The sequence below is a fragment of the Eucyclogobius newberryi genome, unplaced genomic scaffold (assembly GCF_026437365.1).
Source record: "Eucyclogobius newberryi isolate DKJ021-1_F unplaced genomic scaffold, fEucNew1.0.hap1 SCAF_3, whole genome shotgun sequence".
In the NCBI taxonomy this organism is placed as follows: domain Eukaryota; kingdom Metazoa; phylum Chordata; class Actinopteri; order Gobiiformes; family Gobiidae; genus Eucyclogobius; species Eucyclogobius newberryi.
Window position 1 is genome coordinate 25963789 of NW_027315945.1, and position 21646 is coordinate 25985434.

Sequence of the window (21646 nt, forward strand, 5' to 3'; positions counted from 1 at the left end):
ATCATGCTTTAGTCTTATATAGCACACTTCCAGACGCTCTAAGTTGCTTTTCAATTTTGTGCATTATTTCATTCCCTCCACACTAGTTGTAAGCCATGACTGTAGCCATAGTTGCCCTGGGGTAAACTGACCTAAGCGAGGCTGCCAATCTGTGCCCTGTGACCACCACCCATCACTCACACTTGGGCTGTAGATTAAATAAATTCTTGGTGGACTAAACACATGCCCTGTGCATCATTCAATCAACAAAAAGAGGGCTTGGTGTTTGCGGCACTGACAAAAACGTATGTATTGAACAGGAGCGTTTCTAGACTTCCATCACCCGGGTTAATACATGCGCAGGTGCACAAACATGACATAGTGTATGGACAAACACGCTTTGTGCGCTTTCTTATCTCTGTCTCTTTATATCTCTCCCTCTCGACAAGAGAATGAATGTGTGTGAATGAATGCCTGTTATTATCATCTGCCTTGTGTTTTCCTTCTGTCATCAGTGTCTTACCTTTTTTCCCTTGATCAGTATGTTTTGCTGTTTTTTTTGTTTGTTTTTTCGCTTTTTGTGCTGCCAACCATGAGATAGTAAGTTTAATATCTTGTGGCTAATCAAATACAAAAAATCCAAAAGGTAGGATATTAACATCACCTTTACGATACAATAATTGATTATAAATTGCATGTATAGTCTATTATATTCCAATATATTATGTGACAGGCATTAACAAAAAGTAGTGCAGTTCAATGGGTTTAGCTTCCTGTCAGAGGTGACATTTTTCACCATTCAAAATATATAATATTTAGTTTTAAATTGTTAATTGCTATGGTAACTACCCGATTCGTCATCATTATGAAACTCGATCAGGGCTATTCAACATAAGGCCAAATCAGGCCCTCCAGTCAATTTAATCCGGCCCACAACCCCTCTTCCAAATATCAAAAATATATTAGCACTAGATTAGACCTGGTTTGGTCTTGGGTTTAGTCCTTGTTTGATTCTGGGTTAGTCCTGGATCAGACCTTGTTGGTCTTAATCTAGTCCTAGTGTAATTTTGGTTCAGTCCTGGATGGGCAATTTTGCAAAGCAATGTTGTTTTGTATGTTATTTCAGTAGTTATTTTAGATGGATGGATGGGTTTTGTTACAGTAGTGGCGTGTTGTACAGGCCAGAGGCCCTGGCCCTCCGAAAAATCTAACTCTCGGGAAAATTAAGTTGAATAGCCCTGTCATAGATAGTGTTGGGTAGTGTTACTTTTAAAAGTAATTTGTTACATTACTTTGTTACTGCCCTGGAAAAGGCGTTTCGTTACGGCGCTACTGCGTTATAAAAGACATCTGCCATCTCTATTTGTCCATCGTTTACTTGGGTCATTTTAATGGCCAGCTCATTGTGCTCAGGAAATATATTATGTGGTTTGTGATTTGTTTTTAATAAGATAAAATAAAACCAAATGAAGATCAAAACCAGATCGATCAAAATCAAGGAAAAATATTGCCCAGATCTACGTTTTATCTTTATCTTTAAACTTGCATTCCCACAAGTAGAAAATGCCACTTTGTTGAACCAGCCCACGGCAAACTACCACACCGCCAACGCAGTCGTATCTGGCGCTTCCGTAGTGCATTGCCCTATTAATAAAAGCCGGCGAAGCTGCTGTGTGTTACTGAGTAATAATGTGTTTTGTCAGATAGTGGAATATGAATGGCTGCTTGTGTGTGTCTTCAATAGGGGCTCGCAGGAGGAATATTGTGGCTTCCAGGGTCCTGTTGTAATATATGGCAGAGCACAGAGAATATCACTGCTCGGAAACATCAATTACTCTTCGCTCGCCCCGCCACTCTGTCCCGCTCTCTCCCTCTCACTTTTCTCGTCTTCATCGCTGTAAATACAATGGACTCTGGTGGTCTGGGCTCCAGCGGCTCGGTTCCAATCGTGATTTTGTGAATGTGGTGGTAATGAATACTGAAGCGTTTGTTTTACACCCGTCTTAATCCCAGCGGTTGTGTCAGTGCCAGTGTAATTATTTTTACACAGTCTTAAATGTATACTTTTCATAAACACATAGATGATTCAAGTTCTTTCTGATTTGAAGCTCAAAGGTGCACTATGTAACTTTTGTGATAGAGGATCAAACCTGCTTATCTTCATGGAGATAAATAAAAAGTGATATTCCTGGCAAAGCAATAATATTTCACCAGAAAAGTTACATAGTGCACTTTTATTTGGATCTTTTTGTGTGTGTAATCAAAAAATAGTCGCAATCAAAATATGTATGGCATTTTACATTTTGTGCTGAAATATTGTGGGTCCAGATATAACTGGGGAGATCTTGAGCACCAAAGCCAAGAGTCACACTACAATCTTATGAATCATACAGCTGTCTACCTCAACCTGGTCTTATAATTTGTGAACCTTTAACAGCTTTCTCTGCCATGTTTTATGAGCTAATCACTAGTTTTTAAGTGTGGGCATAAATTACCCAGCACTTAAACCGTGACTGTATTTTGGATTGAACAAGAACCTTTCACTCGGAGTGGTGAAAGAAAAGGATTAGGGTTTACTGTTTATTATGTGTGCAGTGAACATTGCAGAAAGTGAAGATCATGCAGTTAATAATACAATTTTACAACTACAAAGTTCTCTGTTGTGGTTTTACACCTGCTTGTATGTTTCTAGGGCGTCCCTGGAGGTCCTGGAACAGCTGGACGAGATGGTCCCCCAGGTCCAAGGGTAAGACAAACGCATGAATTATAACTGTCTTGCTAAGCATAACTGGGTTGTATTTTATACACTGCCTCTAATGCATATGCCACTACTAACAACATAATATTAAAGGTGGGAGGTATAGCATGTATTTATAATATCAAAAGTGTTGTTTTGGAGATATACAAAATTAGAATATTGAGTTTATCAGCTATAATTAAAACTATTCAAAATTGCCTCAAAAAGAAGAAAAAAGTGTAAATTAAGGGTGTAAAGTTATATTTCTGCACTTTTGTGGTTCATTTTATGGTTCATTCAAATGTTGTACAATACTTGAACCTCAACCAAGACATTACAACCACATTTTAGAACATTCCTGATGCATTATTTAAATATCATCTAAATATTGCAGAATAATATTGAGATATTCTTGTTTGTCAGTATCACCCACCCTTACACAGTAAGTCACAATTACATACGTTAGAGTCCTTTCCCGCTTTAGGTTTTCCCGCCCTGCCAATTCTGGATTAAAATGCCCCATATTGCTTATAAAAGGAAATTACAGTAGGGCTGAATAACATTTAAACTGTAAAATGTAAATCATCCAGGTACTCAGGAAGTTACATTTGATTTAAAAGCTCAGAAGTCTCATATTACACTCTTCGTATCCCACCACATTGCTCAAATACTTCTCTTATGTACTGTGTGTTCAAATATAGTTCACTTTTTCAAGCCACTTTGAAATATAACCAAATTAGACTTGATTCATGACAATGTGGGGAGCAGATGGTAATAGTAGCTGTTTGTAAAATATTTAACAATGCCCAACTGTGCAGTAAATACCAAATCAGACTGTGTGTGTGTGTGTGTGTGTGTGTGTGTGGTGTGTGTGTGTGGTGTGTGTGTGTGTGTGTGTGTGGTGTGTGTGTGTGGTGTGTGTGTGTGTGTGTGTGTGGTGTGTGTGTGTGTGTGTGTGTGTGTGTGTGTGTGTGGTGTGTGGTGTGTGTGTGTGTGTGTGGTGTGTGTGTGTGTGTGGTGTGTGTGTGTGGTGTGTGTGTGTGTGTGTGGTGTGTGTGTGTGTGTGTGTGGTGTGTGTGTGTGTGTGTGTGGAACAGGTGTCCTTGTACTCATCTGCTTGTTTTTTCAACAGCCTCACGTCATATTTCAAAGTAGCTACAAGAGGGAGACCGTATATCAAAATGTAGCTAATAATGTGAATGTTGTTTTGAAGATGTGAAAAATTTGAATCTTGAGTAAATAATTTGTAGTAAAAATGCTGCAAATAGAGCTGATTGAAAATAGAAATGAAAAACATTGTCATGTAAAATTTCAAAGAAGACTATATGGTGACATTTCTGCACTTTTTACGCACATTTCACATTCGTCAGATCATGTAACCTCAATCGGTACGTTTAAAGACATATTTTAACAAATGTCAGTTTGATTTACACTATATTGTTCTTGATTGTTTTGATACTCAAAAAAACTGACAGGATTCTATCTGCACTCTTCTCTGTTAAAAGTATATTTTATTGTGATTATTCATGTTTTTATCTGTTTGTATATTGATTTGAATTGCATTTCCTATAATGTAAACCACTTTTTTAGAGTACGAATTGTGCTCTACAAATAAACTTGCCTTGTATGGCATTTGACCTATCTATCTCCATGGAAACCTGCAGGTGTCGTCGTCGTAGGTCAGGGGTCTCATAACACTTTGCATGGAATTCTAAACTAAAAGTGTACATCCGAACAGAACACAAACTTCCTATAACGTCCTCAAACATCCTCTAACCTACACAAATGTCCTCGTCTCACAATGTCCTCGTCTCACAATGTCCTCGTCTCACAATGTCCTCGTCTCACAAATGTCCTCGTCTCACAAATGTCCTCGTCTCACAAATGTCCTCGTCTCACAAATGTCCTCGTCTCACAATGTCCTCGTCTCACAAATGTCCTCGTCTCACAAATGTCCTCGTCTCACAAATGTCCTCGTCTCACAATGTCCTTGTCTCACAAATGTCCTCGTCTCACAAATGTCCTCGTCTCACAAATGTCCTCGTCTCACAAATGCCCTCGTCTCTCAAATGTCCTCTTCTCTCAAATGTCCTCGTCTCTCTGAGCACAGATCTCTTTCTGCCTCATCTTGGAAACCCCTGAAGGTTTTGTACTGGACTCATTTCCACCTGAAGTTATATTTTTACAGATCACAAACTTAACATTTTGTACGTACACACACTTTATACAGAAGAGCCCAGATCTGTGAAAGTGCTCAAAGTTTTAATGAGCAACGAAACCACTTGTAATGGCAAGACAGATCAGTTAAATGACATTGTGGAACATTCCAGGCAAATAACATCGAGTTAGGTGGCTGATCCCGCACCAAAAAAGGTCTTCCGTGCAACTTTAAAATTCAGTTTGGGTTTGGAATAGGTAAAATGTTCTGTCCTGTTGAAATCTATGCCATCCAATTTTCTTTCCTGGTTTGGTTTCAGCTCAAGTAATGTTGCTGATGGAAAAAGGATGCAGCGAATTGTGGCGAAAATTATTTGGCTAGTAGTCACCAACACAACTGTGCTGCCTCACTGCCACCTTTTTTGATTTGATGATCATTATTTAGCAAAATGCAGCCAACTAAACTGTAATTATAGACAAAAGGGAGTTCTGATTACTCATTCAAAGTGCTGGAGTCACTTTTTGAGTATCATTTTGTTACAGCTGAATGTCTGTTCTCTGGACAGACAAAGCCTTTTCTTTCTCAGAGATAAATTGTCCCTTGAGGGTATTTTTATGGTACTAATCCGACAAATACTAACTGTCTATCCAAATCAAGGAGTGACATATTGGCACACAGAGAAACTGGCAATGCAAATAAATAAATAAAATACTGGTGCCAAATATCAGTAAAATGTTGGAGCTGAAATACTGCCCTTCCTTATCAGCTTTTACTTTTCTTTTTCAGGGTCTTCCAGGTAATGTTGGAACTCAGGGGCGACAAGGACCTCCTGGAACGTCTGTAAGTGCCTCTTTTATTTTATTTTAGCTCAAGTTGTTTCATGTGTCTGTGAGAAACTAATATAGACATCCCTTCAACACATTGATGCAGATTTTTCTCTCATAGGGACCCCCAGGAGCCCCCGGAGCTCCAGGCCCAGGGGGGTCTTCTGGCTCACCCGGAGATCAAGGAAACCCGGTAAGTTTTGATAATTTTTACTTGATTTTAGGAACGAGATGGACATAGACTGCTCTTCTCTCCTTGCCCTTCTCCCCTTTTATTGTTTATTGTCCATTTGAATTTGTTTTATTGCAACAAATGTGAACGTTTTGAATAAGAGCTCATCTGTGACATTACTAGTGACATCCTTTATTCATCACTCCACTGCCAAATTACTGAAAATAGCAAACCCCAAACTTGTAAATCAATGAGTTGCGAAGGAAATGTGTGAAAGAGAGCGGACGAGCAACAGATGACGCTTTGATGATGGGGGCAATAGGGACATGTAATCCTTTCTTAGGTCAGCTCTTGTCGTCCAGCAGAAACGTTTGGCACAAAGACAGAGAGCTATAAATCACTGGAGAATCTGATACAGACACAGATGTTCCAGTTTAGTTTCAGAAAATCAAACTATACAGAACGTGATGGCTACTGCAATGTAAGAGACACATCCAACTGTTTCTACTCTTTGCAAAAATGTGAATCTGGGTAGTTAAATTGAGTAAAATATGTGGTGTTTTTATTGATTTGAGCAGTTTGACTTGTCCACTCGTAGCTTCAATTCAGAAAAAGTATGCATTTCATCACTTCACTCGGAGAGAAATTAGAAATATTTCCGTTACACTCGGCAGGTCCTCAATCTTCAAAATTCTAACAATTTTAAATGATTTGAGCTCATTTCCAGTTTGGTCTACAATCTTCACTCTTGTTAATACTGCTGCAACTCATTGCAATTTAACGTAGCTTCAAATTCAATGGCTGTATAATGGGCAAGTGATGGTCTCCACAGAAAACTAAATGGAGTTCATGTTATCTCCCATCTTCACATGTGCTTTCATTGTAGTTTTATAGGATTTTCCCATGGCATTTTGATATGAAATAGACATTTATGCGTCTAGAAAGATTAATGAAACCCAAACAGAAACACAGAGGAGGCCCGGGCTGTAGACATTTACCGCGGAGAGACCAAGAAGTTAAAACAGACAGACAGGCACAATTTCGATGCACTATATTCATAATAAGATTGAGTGCGAAATACAACAGTCCCGGTGTTCCTCCTCAAACACACTTCCACTTGAGCACACAGAATTGCAGCGAATAGTCAAGGACACGTTCGCCCAAGATAAACAGCGGCTCGTTCAAAAGCTGTGAACGCATCAGGTCGATATACTTTTCATATCAGCTCTTGGATTTGTGCCGCGGAAATATTTGTCTTTTATTTGCCTCCGTGTGTTGTACTCTGATATGCATTCATCGGCTTTATGTGCTTGGCAGGTTGAAAGCGTGCTATGGGCCGATATGCATCTCTTTACTGCCGTGCATTGTCCGAGTGCCAGGCGCCACAGTGTTTGTCAAGGCGCACACATTTTATTAGCGAGGCAAAGGTGTTGCAGTATCTCCTAGTAACATCAGATATAGGGCTACATATTGTCCGTCCAAAACAATTCTTTCAGCCACAGTTGTACGTCAAAGTAGTGAGATAAATGGACGGAGGATATCGAAGGTTTGGTAACACACTCGTTTAGGGACCACATATTCATTTCTAAGTGGTAATTCTTGTGTTAGTTGGTGCTTATTCATATATTAGGTAGTGTTTATAAAGCACTTATTACTGCATATGAAGATAACAGTTATGATGATGTCCAGTAAACACAATTGTGATGACGAGTATTATAGTTTATGGCTAAATACATGAAGTTAAGTTCAATCAAACAAAAGCCTGTTCACTGTTCGTAAACGTCTGAGATATTAGTTATTTCTGAGTTTTACATGACGCTAGTAACAGTTGAGCATTTGTTTACCTGTTGCTATGATGACGTCCAGAGTGTAGTGATATAGAATGGGATTTAACTGTTGCCGGAACTACTTGTACGTCATACATAAATAATGCACGAGTGGCTGTACGATCTGCGGCGGAAGCACAAGTCTTACTGTAAACATGTGTAGCAACCAACTTTTAGCAAATATTATTATAACAGTAGATAAGTGTTTATTAGTGGTGTAAGTTTGATCAAACAAGAAAAGTGTCTTTCTGTCTGTTCTCCTCACCTCATTCATTTTTTCACAAGCCAACCAACTAAATAATAATAAAAAAAACACTTCTATCAAAGTTTAATCAAGAGCTGTCATCATTACATTCTTATAAAATGGCTTTAATATCATGAAATAATTGTTTAAAAACCTATTTTGGAGTGAGATATGAGAGAATGTGCAGTTGTTACTCGAGACACGAGAGCTCGCATTGGAATTCTCACTGACCTTGATATAAAAGTACTTTGTAAACACTAACAAAGATCTAATTAACTACGTAGCCCCTTGAAGTGTGTGAGGGAATGGGAGGGTGCATTGGGGAAAAGAAATCCAATTCAATGGGTAAACTGATTTGTGAGTGTCCGGAGCAAACTTCTGGTCCAAAAAAAGCAAAACAACTACCATTACCTAATTCAATAAACCAAACTCAGTTGACAATAGTCGTCAAACAAAACAAACAAAAAAGTGTGCCGTGACTCAAATAAGGTTGAAAAACACGGTCTTATCCATTCATTTGTGGTCCCTAAACTAAAGTGTTTTTGTACAATATATACGCAAACCACTGAATTAAAATGAATTGTCCTATTTGTGCTTCATGTCCTAGGGTCCTGCGGGTACCAAAGGTGATAAGGGAGAAAGAGTAAGTCATTCCACTAGCACTCAGCAGCCCTGTTTTTAACAAATCAAGTTTTACTGCTCTGTTTTGCACTGGAAATATAGTTTCTGTGTCGGAAAAGACTTTACAGCTCTGTTTTATTGAAGCTGCATCGCACTCAAGAGCACATTCAACACGTTTCATAAACTTCATCTTTCTCGAGCAGATCCAACACAGGGTCATGGTTTAGGTTCATGGTACAGTATTTTGACACTAATATCACTCTAAAATAAAATATTAACTTCAGTAAAAACTGTGACTGTAGAATAAATTGCATATTAAAGTGCATATTATATTAGATTTCATGTGTTTCTAATTACGTGGTGGGTCATAGTTTTACATCAATCAAGTGTCTCAATATACAGATTCTATCCAAATGAACTATTAATTTAAGAAAATAAATGTGTTGACATTTTCAGAACGATTAACCTTTATTTAAGGCACAGCATACATATGCCAGGCTCCATGTGCAGCCGGACGCAGTGTCGTGGGTTCCAAATCCCGACTCCGAAAATTTGCTGCATGTCCTCCCTTTTTTTCTCATCCCCCATTTCATGCTGTCTTTAGGGTCTAATAAAGCCTTTGGGCCCAAAAATCTTTACAAAACAAATAATAACTATTGTGTAAATTAGGTGTGTTTTGGCCCTTGTAAACTTTTTAGTATAATCTTCAACATAATTAAGTTAACTATGTTTTAGTAAAATGTGTAGTCTAACTAGTCATATGCCTGACTTTAAATTGTGGGAAGCGGCGGACCCGGTTAATTTTTGGGCCTTAGTCAACCATTTCTGCACCGTGGGTCTGGCCGTTTGTTCCTTTGGTTTTGAATGGCGAGTTAAGACTTTCGTGTGTAATTTTCTAAGAGCTGTGTTTTGTTTCAGGGCGATGTTCAGTCTCAAGCAGCGATCCGTGCCATCGCCCGACAAGTGTGCGAACAGCTCATCCAGAGTAGGTTTTATTCAAATGTCAGCACTCATTTGAAGCTGCAGTTCCTAAGACCTGGCTCAAAACCAGGTGGACCCCAAGTTGTGTGGTCCTCTGTGTCTTTTATTTATTTTATGTTTTTATTTCTAGTTTATGGGTTTGCCTGTATTACTTAGATCAAATTGTTTGTCTTTTTAATTATTATTGTTTTCTGTCTGTCTGCTTCTTTATAAAAATGTGCTGTATAAATACACTGGATGTGACCTTTATATTCCTAATGTGCTTTGATCCGCCCATAGTTTGAATCTAATTAAATCTGCCACAGGCCACTTGTCCCGGTATAACTCCGTCCTGAACCAGATCCCCCAGTCCTCGGTGTCGGTGCGGACGGTTCCTGGACCTCCGGGAGAACCAGGCAGACGAGGAACCCCCGGGCCACAGGGAGAGCAGGGTCAGACCGGTAGGCCTGGTTTCCCCGGCACCAGCGGGCAGAACGGGCGACCGGGAGAGAGAGGTGAGGCTCAAACAAATAGGCCTGTCACAATAATAACTACATCCGTTTATTGGTCAATATATGAGTGAAGAACAATATTTCTTTTTGTGATTTGGCACTACGTTTTGAGAACTTTTTGTTGTCCTCCTTGTAGTAAAACACGCTTCATTATCAATGCTAACCTGCTATATGTATTTACTATAATTATGTGGGTAATGCTTTTAAAATAAGGTTCCTTGGTAAACAATTTGCAATAATAAGCACTAGTTATTTGTTTGTATAAGGCATTTACAAGCATTTATCACTTTGCTATTCAGATTCAAATGTTTAATAAGCAGCCTATTATTGCTCTGACACATGTATTTTGATTAATGACTTATTATATTATATTGATTTTATTATTTTAAAGTGTTTCCTTATTGGGTTTGTTTTTCTTCACATTTATTGCAGCTTATTTGATATTTAAAATAGGGGGAAAAGTTACATTATCAGTGTTATAAAATGTGATTTTTATTTTTATCGTATTAATTCATCTGCAGCAATATAGTGAACTTTAAAATGTGTCGAGTTGTTTTTCAAAGAGCAGAATAATTTATGGCAATCTCAAACATAACATTTGTCTGTTCAGCCGGATATCCATCTTGTGTGCAGCTTGTTTGGCTCTGGCCTGCTCTGTGACCCTTTAGACAAACTCAGTCATATCTGAGCTCCCAGGAGGTCCGGTCCAGGCCAGAAGACAGTAAGCTCAATATCCATGAGGTCATTCAGTCTTCAGAGCAGCTTTACTAGGCCTCATCGTGAAAACATGCAACCCACACGCCGAAGCACAGAGCTGCAGAAGACACACACAGAGGAAAGCAAAGTCCTGCGAGTCCAGAGTCTCTTCTGTAACATTCATAATCAAAATCTGCTGCTTCTGCTCGGCCACAAACCCAACACAGGCATTTATTAGATGTTTTATGGGCTGCTCTGAAACCACTGGTCCCGGGCTGAATCTGTGGAGCGTATTTAAAAAGATGTGATTCAGAAATAAAACCTTACTTGACAAGAATACTGACAGTATTCAGACTGCTCTCATGTGACTAATTATAACTTTCATTAAAAAAGAAAATGTTCTTGAAAAGTATCAATTGTGACACGATTTCAGTACGTCATTCCCAAAAGAGGTCAAAACAATGCTGGTCTGTGGTTACCAAGTACTTAAAATACTGCATGAGGTCATTCAGACTTTCAGCATTAGTCTTTATTTTATAGTTTATTACACATTTGATCACAGTCTTACATTCTTAATGGTAATTTCTTATGTTTCGTATTATCCACAGAGATGACGGTGTGTTCATGGTAGATGTGTTCATGTGTGATGTGCTCAGGTCTAGCCGGAGAGAAAGGAGAGCGAGGACATCCAGGTGTGGGCAGCCAAGGCCCTCGAGGACCACCTGGACCTCCAGGTAGAAAAAATGGATACACTCTAATAACATTTAGATAACGTGTGCAAACTTGTGTTTTAGTTGTTAGATAATTGTGTGTGTTATCAAGTGTTTTATTGAGTCGACAATACAGCTTTCTTCATGTTTTCAGAGGAGAAAAACCAAGCGCATGTACCAGTAATTTGATTTCTTCTGCAGAATTGAAACGCACCAGGGCTTCACTCTATCAAAGCAAAGCCGGTCAAGCTTTTGGACCATGACTATAATTCTCTGTATTGATTTCCCTGTGTGCAGTCTTGAGAAGGTTGTTTTATGAAAATATGTTGAGTTTTTCTGTTTACGGTTGTGTAATCAATGCGAACACGAGCTGACGAGACTCCCCGGAAACAACTTCTTGGTCAAATATCAGATAAAAGAAATCCTGGACTGCAATATTTGAGAAAGATAATGTTTTTTTGAGCTCTGTGCCTCTGGCTTTACCTGTGGGTTTTCTTCAAGATTGGAATAATGCTTGGCAACAAAAATAGTTCCACAATATTGATTTGATATTTGTGTCAAGTGTCCTGAAGGAGCCGCTCCTCCTGAGGACATGGAAGAGAAAAAAAACCTTTGGCTGAGTCTGACCTGAAAATTGTTGTTCTGTGGCAACTTTAACACTCTGTCACATCCACCATCCTTCCCGTTATCCAAAAATAACACTTTTATTACAACGATTATTGACTAGTAAAAGCAATGATCCTTCTCCATAACCAGAAATAGTCATTGTATAGAGTAAATAGACAGTATTTCTCTCACAGGTGTGGCAGGTGAAGGGCGAACAGGCAGCCAAGGCCCCACAGGTCGCCCCGGGAGCCCAGGGACCCCGGGTCGCCCAGGAAACCCAGGCAGTGCGGGACAAACCGGGCCGGCGGGATACTGTGACCCAAACTCCTGTATGGGCTACAATGTTGGAGGTGAGTATTAGAAAGACACACAACCACTGTTGGCTTTGATGAAACATTCGGTCAATATCTGAGAAATGTAGTGTTGATTTTGTTAAAACATTTCCCAGAAGCTGAATGAAACTAAATATTATGTCTGTATTTTTCTAGGGTAAAATAATAGTAGAATCTCCAGTCATAACACCAGGTCGTTGTTATGTAAGAAACCAGGACACCCGCCTCTTACATTTATTATAATGTTACTGTCAACAAAAGGCTCTTGGAGAACTGAAAGAAAACAGTTTTGAGTGGATACATATTTGAAATTTACAGATTCAAATTTGCAATGAGAATATAAAGTAATAATTACTGTCAAAACACCAAATATATAAATGTAAGGAATTAAACATGCAGCACACCTTTGCAGAAAGAAGCAGATTAAAAGCTGCTGAACAATTTTGTAGTTCATATAAACCGAAAATACACATATTTATGGCTTGGCTGTGACAGTGCCTCTCCGGCCACTTAAAAGGAAGCGTTTAATAGAAAACAGAGCCTGAAAAGGACAGTGTGGCTGCAGTCTTCTGTTGGAGAGTGTTTTAATGCGAGTGCCACTGCAGATGTGGGTAATATGTTTTCATGTTTTGTTCTCGAGGCACGTTTCTCATTGAAGGCTGTTTGTGGGGTGATACTTCTGCTGTGTGCTAGGATTTTATAGTTCTCTCCTTTCTTCTGCAGAGAGAAACTAAAATCCAATATATTGTAGCCACATTTTTACTCTTAAATATTGAGGTTGTAACAATGCACCCACAAGTCACGATTCAATGTTATTTGAATTTGATTTGTAGTCCGGTCCACTTTATGTGTTTTGTGTTGTTGTTTGTGTAATTTATGTGCTAATCAAGATATTAACTCTTCCTGGTCAACCGATGGTGCATTGTTACGTCCTACTTGTGCTCAGAGGTGGGTAGATTAGCTAGAAAATGTGCTCCAAAATGGTATTATTCAAAAGTACATAGTAGTGCTCCAAGAAGAGTAATTGTAGGAGTAACTGTTCATTTATTTGAATGTAATTGGAAGGACAAATAATGTTAAATAATGCTTAAAAGTATTTTTTATAGACCACAAAAGTGAGAGATATTTGAAGGAGTGGTGCAAAAACATAAATGTTCAATAATCACGTTTTGTCAATATAAAGCATTAATCACTTTTTGACTCACAGTGGAACGAGTAATCGAAACTTTTACACAAGAAAGAGACTGTTACACTGTCAAATATATTACTCAAGTAGGAGTCTAGCGTCTGAAAACTACTCTGAGAACTAATTAAAGTTACTCAAGTAAATGTTTCTTTTTGAAAAGTTTAATTTGGTCAAATACATTTTATTTTAAGCAGACCAGTGCGGCGTTGCCCTTGAAGTAAATGTAGTTAAGCAAACGTAACCACCCACCTCTGCTTATTGTTTCTCATTTCTAATGTGTGAAACATCTGTGAAAGTTTGCGTTGTCATTGGTTATTAACGTTTCCCTCTTCTTTCCTTTGCTCCCTCTCCGTCTCTGTGTGACTCAGGTCAACAGGACTATGGGAATGATTACTGAGAACAACCGTAGCCCTCTTCACCTCGCCTGCTCCTCTCCTTCGCCCTCCCTCTGTAAATATGACTGAAAACTGAGGAAATTGACAGACTTTTTAATTCCCTCAAGGGGTCCATATTTCGTGTGATGGGTAATTACTCCTGACCCTGGTGCTTAACCTCTAATCCCTGCAGCAGCTCTGTTCTCGAGAGACATCTTCAAATTATTCTTGCTGCTTAAACTGCATTAAAAAAACAGGAGTTTTTTTATGCAACAAATTAAGACACATCACTTGTATGTGTCTAATTTAAGCCTTATACCTTTTTTTTTTTTTTTTGCTATTCAACATCTGACTTTATTTTTGCATGTTTGCTGCCATTTTTCTACTGAAAGCCAGAACTTTCCTTTCACTTTGTTGATCTTGCTTGGTGGGACAGCCTCAAAGACAATAAAGGATTAGCTCACTTTCCCCAAGTGTAACCCACTCCCCACAATGCCTCACTGATACTCATTGTGGCTGATCACAGTGCCATCTGTCAACAAATACAGAAATACACACTGCTTCACTGGAGCCGCCCCGTGTTTGAGGCTTACAGCTATTTGCAGTTAATCTCATTTTTCAGCGCTTAATGAATCGACTAAACATTGATGCTGTTTAGCTTAATTCGTTATCTGTAAATCGAAGCCGCGCTAGTTTTTGTATGACCCAATTGCGAGCTTGCAGTAATAAAATGCAGCTTCATTAACATACTTCTCTCAACTAACATAATCTTAAGGATGCTATCAAGGGGCTCAAATCTGCTTACGCACAATCCCAAAGCACTCCTTTCAGCTGTTAAATAGACACTATAATTGCAGAGATGGGCAATATATTGAAATTTAAATAATATGAAGATTGTTATTTGGAATATATGCCAAAATTTGAATATCAATATAGTAAAATTGCTACCAAAAGTGCTGATGAAAAAGAAAAGCAAAGGTTATACGGTGATGTTTCTGCACGTTTATGATTACATTTACAGGCATTTCACATGTCTGCTAGTTAAACCTCAAAGACAAGTCAATATCGCCCGGCCCTAGATAAGCATAAAACCAGGGCTAAGGATTCCAATCTAGTGCATTCTTTTACTTCCTGCTAACACAAATACTTGCTGCTTAAGCCTGAACATTCAATGTTTTCTGCTTTTTTAACAATTTATCGAACCGACTGACCCAAAATATTCCCATGAAACCAGTACAACAGCTGCCTCACGGTGGCTACCAACGCTACAACCCTGCAGTGCAGGGGGCTTACAACAACGACCAGGGAGAAGAGGACGACGAGGAGGAGCAGGACCCCTACTACCGCGCGTACCCTCCGCAGTATTACCCTCAGCAGCACCAGGCGCCTCCTCACGCCTATCACCCGAGCCCCACTCACTCGGAGGATGTGGAGCTGAGGTCCCCTGGGGTGGTTCGGAGGTTTTCGCGGGACGTCGGGGAGCAGGAGAGCAGCGACGTGGAGGTTATGGAGGAGAGTGATGAGCGAGGATTCAAGAGGGAAGTATAGACTCTGTTCATGCGCGAGAGGACTGCACAAAACATTCAAGGGAGAGGATTCGTTGTCCGAAGTGATCCCCCGGCTTGATTTGTGCCCGGGCAAACGGTGTAAATAGACTTAGACTCGTGGATGGGAGTTTTATGAAGAGGGAAATAAAAGTGCCTGATAAATGTTTGCATCGTCCAGTGATAATGTAAAGATATAAGCATTTTGTCCATCTCTCGGCAGGTTTCTGAAATGTTTTGTAAAGTTGCATGTGTTTCCTAAGTCAACCACCGAGTGCGTAACTTGCCAGGTCATGGTTTTATGTAGCTAAGAGATTTTAAGTGTTGGATGAACAAATGTACAGGATACTTTTTTATAAGAAAGTTGGTTGTGTTCCCTTTCATCATGGATTGTTTTCATTGGACGGTATTGTTAAAGGTGAACTATGTAACTTTTGCTGGAGGGTCCTTCACCCGTTCGTCTCATAAAAAAGTTATTATAGCTGAAATGTTGAACGGTATGGTTTATCTATTGTTTTCTAATTGATTTGATCGCCTGGCTCCATGGAGATTGCCAAGTTTTATGCCATTTTGCAGAACATATTACGGGCAAAATAACATTTTCTGGGAGAAAAGAAGATTTTGGACAGTCCATCTAAAATCTTACATTGTTCACCTTTAAGTTGTTTATGATTTTTTTTTGTTCATTGTTTCAAAACAGTAGAAAAACAAATGTAAGTTTCTCTCAGATCAGAAATTGTTATGCAAACGTCAGGACTGCTCACTGTGGAGGTTTTGGCTCGACAGTTTCCTTTTGACAAGGAATAAACTGCACCTTTGTGAAGCTTCTAGTGTCTAGTGTAACAGCAAAGTAATTGACAAGTTCACGTTTGACCCCATAATGATTTTATTTATTTTCCTTTAGTTTTTTTAACAAATAAAAATGTTATACAAAATGTTTGCGCTTTAACCTGAGCCGTGTTGCAAGACAAAACTAAAACCAATGTTGATGAATAAAAGATGTAGGTTTATTTAATATTTTATAAGCCTGTTTTAAAGTTCACACAAAAAGAAGCAGTTCAAAAGCACAAAGCTTCACCTTGAACTGATGCAGAACATTACAGATGTCGACTGTAACACGTCAGGGATATTTATTCAGTATCATTTGAGACATACATATTAAAGAAGCACAAACAAAAAGGTATTTCATGTGGAAAAGTCCAACTTCATTTCATTTTATATTCTTCAGGCCTGTGAAGAAAACATAAAACAACATGAAGCATATGCCATGGAAGGTAGAAGTTTAAAAAAGGCAATTACAACAACACCAAAAGAAAAACCTCAGAGAAAGTCAGATTAAAAAGCCGACTTTTGATCTGATCTCTGTTTTCCCAGAATAAGACGATATACAGCGCCCTTTTGTGTGTATTTATTTTGAACATAGATTGCAGGAGACTAATATTAGGCTATTGGCAAAGTAGAAAAAAAAATATGATCAAGTGCGAGTCACCACCACAACCTCAAGAACTGCTCTCTTGACTGTCACATGCTCTGGTGAATCAAATGAACAGTAAATGAATATTAACTAGATCCCAGCCCATCTTTAAAACTAAAAGCTCGACCTTGACCACCGCACAGTGACAGGTGTGAGAAGATGCACTGATTGGCTGAGGAGATAGAACCAGAAAACAATGAAAAAGGGCCCGACAGCCGCAGAATATAATGCAGACAAGCTGTAGGAATCCAAGCAAAGCCCGTGTCCAACAATGTAAACATCAAGGGCCACAGTAATTATGTGTTTAACTTGAGCTTGAATTTGTCTCAACAGAAAAAGTCAACTCAGACATTGTAAGTTAGAAAAGTCTCTGCCATTGTTCCAATCCTTGTTCAGCTTTACAACGAGATGCAAAGAAGTGGCTTTTCATCTTGACAAGAAAACCAAGGGTCACAGTGTCAGGGCAGCCCTCAACCAGGAAAATATTAGACCCAGAAAAACCATGAATCTCATTACAATATGTTAGCGACGCCTTCAGAGCGCAGAGAGGGTGCCACTGTACAGTCAGGACTAATGCAAAACGCTTACAGGGGACTTTTCACAACAATGCTTCTCAGTTTAGATAGAAGCAAGCGATAAACATGCCTCCGTTTGAGAAAGGTCCGAGGTAGCCGATTTTGTAAGTGATAATTCAATTGAGGAGTGTTAGTGTTTTCTCATGACATTAGGAGTGTCACATTATCACATTTTAATTGTACAACATGATTCAAAAGATTACTCACAATCGCTGAGACCAGGACCAGTGAAATATATATTTTTCTTTCATTACCATTGTCTATAAGGTTTCTATTCCTCAAGTTTAGGACAAGCTTTATGAAATTTTACTTTCTGAATGGAAAAAAGTTAATATCTCAATTCAAATATGGACAAATTCAACAAACAATGGACAAAATGGGATGTTTATTTTGGACTTAATATGCTTCGACCCTTCTTTTCTTTGAATGCCACGCCCTTATTTTCAAATGTTATTCTTTAATTCTCTTATGACTATAAGACTCTGGTCCTTCTCGGTTCATGAGCCAAGTTAATGTGACAACAAGAAATACATTTTTGGACTATAGATTGAATTAAAGTTTTATGCTTCTAAAATAGTCACAATTATTATTCTTTTGTCATTATGATTATATTGTGACCTGAACAGTCAACCAAATAATGTGGACATCATGAGATAATCCACTTCATCAGTTCTGAGGGGAAAGGGCCCATTCTTAACAGGCAACATCAACTGACCACTGTCAAAATGACTAACTTAACACTTCTAACTTCTAACACATTTGTTTGGCGTCGAAAATTGCTCATTGTGTACAGCAACCGATTTGAATTGAGCCACTAAAGTTGGTATTTGCAGCTCAACAGCACCTCCCTCTGGATCTACCAGACAGTGGCAGAGTCGTATTCCTCATCATAAAAAAAGAAAAATACACTAATGTAATACATAAAACATGAATGAATGTATTGAGTCTTGACTTACGGTGTCCAAAGTCGAGGGAATGCGTCTATCTCCTCTTGGGTGTATTCGCTGAGTTTCCTTGGGACTTCTCTGGGCTGAGGAAGTTCTTCTGTCAGGTTTGCCATGATATCGTCTGGCAACACCTAAAAGGAGTCAAAAATTAAAAACTGCCCAAAAGAGGGAACACATATAAGAACAAGACAAACCTCAAAGATACTCACATCATCAGGAAAGATGTGTAACCGCTGCATCATGGTTCGTCTCTGTAGATTCTTAGGCAGCATGCCATAAATCGCCAACTTCACAATCTGGTTATGAAGAGGATGCAGGTGAAGAAGAAGCACAGAACAGAACAAGTGTGGCATTTAATTTCAAGTTTGACTAGAGAACAGATTATGCAGGGGTGGGTGGCATGCCAACATATTTACATCGCATTCTTGGAGCCGGATCACCATTTCAATTTGATCACGGTTCATGTACACTTACTATACATATTTCTCTTTAAAGATGTAAACAAAAGGTACATCAAATGTGATATTTCGTCGGAAAGTTCACTCTTTTTTTGTAATTTCTTCTTTCTTAATTTCTTTTTTGTCATTCACTCAGGACATGATAGAGGCTGAATAATAGAAAGTGTGTTTGTAAAAATCACAGAGCTGCATTAAACAGAAACATACTCACAAAATTGCAATCTAATTTTTAAAAAGCATATTGTCAGAATTTGATTTGTATCGCTATATGACCCAGGCCTAAGTGCATATATAGTGTTAGCGCTAGTGGCAGTCCAACAGTTACTCAGTCATGTCACAATATCAACTATAAAATGTTAGTGTTACAATTATTATATAGCGTCATTCCACCTTCAACTCACTCAAAGCGCTTTATCAGGCAATGTGGGTGAAGTGTCTTGCCCAAGAACACAATGACATTTCCTTTAGTGCCTCACTGTGGCACCTGGTGTTTCAGCTGTCTTCCATCCAAGTACAAACCAGCTTCCAAGAGCTGACGAGCTCGGACATTGACAAGTAGGTATCATGTATCATTCCAAAGTCAGACACTCATCTTTGGCTAACATCAGTTTTTACTTTATTCAAATCAAACCGAGTCAAACCTCTGAGGTTATAGCGACTCTTTAATGTATTTATTTTTAAAGACTGAATGCCTATGGGAAGATCTTTGCTCACAACACGAAACATTTCCCACATTTTCAACTTAACTATGTCCATACATTTAAATACATCCGATTTGATCAAAAGTTCATTAATAAGATCACACCGACTCCAGCTTGAGTACGGTATCATTCTTACTGCCCTTTTTTAGTTTAATTATTGGATCTAAGTATGTTTCACAGGCATTTCCCCCATATTTCTGAACAGTAAGATGGATATGGAAGCACTAGTGACGAGTATATTATATGCAGATATTTTTTGTAAGGTTTTGTTATGAGCTAACAAAATGAGCAGAACAATAAACACCAAGCAAAGGTCCTAATGATGGAGGAAATCTTCAGGACATCCATTCAAGAGGAACATAGAGATGCAGAGGACAACATCGGTTTGTAATTTAAAAAAAATCCAAAACATATTGGGAACTTAAAAAACAAAACTAGATTTAAAACTGTCTGTGACAACCAAGGAACTAGAAGGACTCAAATACAAACACCATGGTCCAGGCCATGAAAACAGCAACGGAGCAGGAAAGTCCAAAATGTGAACAAATTGTCAGGAGGAAGAGATTCTCCTAAGACCTAACCAGCCGTCACAAATCTGTCAACCACACATATACTTTTGCTGTCATTTTAACATGCACTCTTCCTGTTGAGCCATCAAGGCCCAATGAGAAATAATATTCACAGTTGCCACTCATACTCAGACACGTTAATTAGAACAAATAATTGGAGGGAAATGCCGACAATATTACAGGAGGATCAATTTGTCTTTTGTCCGGTCCCATCTGCTTCTGTCAGTGCCAAACCAATGAGCCAGGGAATACATTTAGACAACTGTTTGCAACATGTATTGTGCAGTTTTTGAGGAATAGGGACACTTCAAAAGGTATGTTAGCTGTTGTTTGAAAGGCTTTGGTGCTACTTGCGACAAATGCAAAACTGTAATAAAACTGTCTGGGATATATTTCAGCTAAAAGCAAATTAGTGTTTTACTCAAATGTGGAGGGTGTATTTCTATGTTTACAGTATACATATTTATGATGGATGGTTGGATGAATGAATAGCAAAACTTACAGCTTTAGGATCTTTGTGATGGAGTTGAGCAGCTGTAACCTGCTTGAATCCCCCTGGATACCTGTTAGAAAGAAAGTATTTACATTTATTTGAGGACAACAGATCCTGGATTAGACATATTAATTGATGAAAAAGTTGACGCTGTGATGTACCTACCCTGTATGTGAGGAGTATACTTTCTGTTCCCATTTATTTCCAGAAAAGGCTATTTCTCTGCTGTTTATAATTACTACATGGTCTCCACAGTCACCTGCAATGACAAGACATTTGTTTATCAAAATAGGATGTCTTGGTCAGTAAACATTAATTAAGAAAAGCTTGGTACTCACTCAGAGCATGATAAATGGGTTTATGTTTGCCTTGAAGTCTAATAGCACTCATAGATGCTAATTTTCCTGGAGGTTGCATCCTGGCGTCAATCAGAAACCAGGAGCGAGCAAATGTGGCCCATTGCTGAAATTACAAACACACATATAGTTTCTAACAAGATTAAAATTATGCAATAATTACAGGACAATGAGAGGACAGAGAAAGCTTTACGACTACTCAGATCCCAACCCTGTGGAAAGTCACAGATATTATATGACGTGAACGCTTACTCTAAGTAAAGACATTTAAGTAAAACCCAAAAGTTATATAGCTGTTCAGATCTGTGGATTTGGTGGTTAGTTTAGCTTGTGTAGCAGCGGGTTTAGTTATTTAATACATTTGAAATTGAAAATTTCTGTTTCAACAGTATAGATTTACCTGGGCTGATCTGGAAAAACTTGACATTTCCAAAAAATCTTTCAGCAGCCCATAATCCTCAAATATTTGGTTTAATAGATGATTTGACCGAGCGTGAGTGACGTTCCGTCCTGTATACTGTCTCGGGTAAAACAAAGGTTGTTCTTGACGTTCCTAATTGAAAATAAATATATTTATTTCAAATTCTGTATG

The 21646-nt window shown here is 38.6% G+C and overlaps 2 protein-coding genes across 2 annotated transcripts in view; one reads left to right on the forward strand and one right to left on the reverse strand.

Annotated features, from left to right (window-relative positions):
* The window catches only part of col14a1a (collagen, type XIV, alpha 1a), a 98435-nt gene extending 82015 nt beyond the window's left edge, over positions 1 to 16420 (forward strand). The window contains exons 39-47 of the mRNA XM_072460095.1: positions 2672 to 2725; positions 5661 to 5714; positions 5820 to 5891; positions 8548 to 8583; positions 9480 to 9546; positions 9848 to 10036; positions 11386 to 11463; positions 12240 to 12395; positions 15172 to 16420. Of these exons, the coding sequence (XP_072316196.1) occupies positions 2672 to 2725; positions 5661 to 5714; positions 5820 to 5891; positions 8548 to 8583; positions 9480 to 9546; positions 9848 to 10036; positions 11386 to 11463; positions 12240 to 12395; positions 15172 to 15485 (1020 nt within the window). The 3' untranslated portion in view covers positions 15486 to 16420. The remainder of the gene's footprint in view (positions 1 to 2671; positions 2726 to 5660; positions 5715 to 5819; positions 5892 to 8547; positions 8584 to 9479; positions 9547 to 9847; positions 10037 to 11385; positions 11464 to 12239; positions 12396 to 15171) is intronic.
* A 169-nt stretch (positions 16421 to 16589) lies between these two features.
* On the reverse strand, positions 16590 to 21600 carry mrpl13 (mitochondrial ribosomal protein L13). The gene is made up of 7 exons (XM_072460096.1): positions 21455 to 21600; positions 21037 to 21160; positions 20864 to 20957; positions 20708 to 20768; positions 18687 to 18773; positions 18487 to 18608; positions 16590 to 16711 (listed from the first exon to the last, which is right to left on the reverse strand). Exons 1-7 carry the CDS (start codon positions 21479 to 21481, stop codon positions 16687 to 16689), a joined length of 540 nt encoding a protein of 179 aa, XP_072316197.1. The 5' UTR covers positions 21482 to 21600; the 3' UTR covers positions 16590 to 16686.
* Between the last annotated feature and the right edge of the window lie 46 nt (positions 21601 to 21646).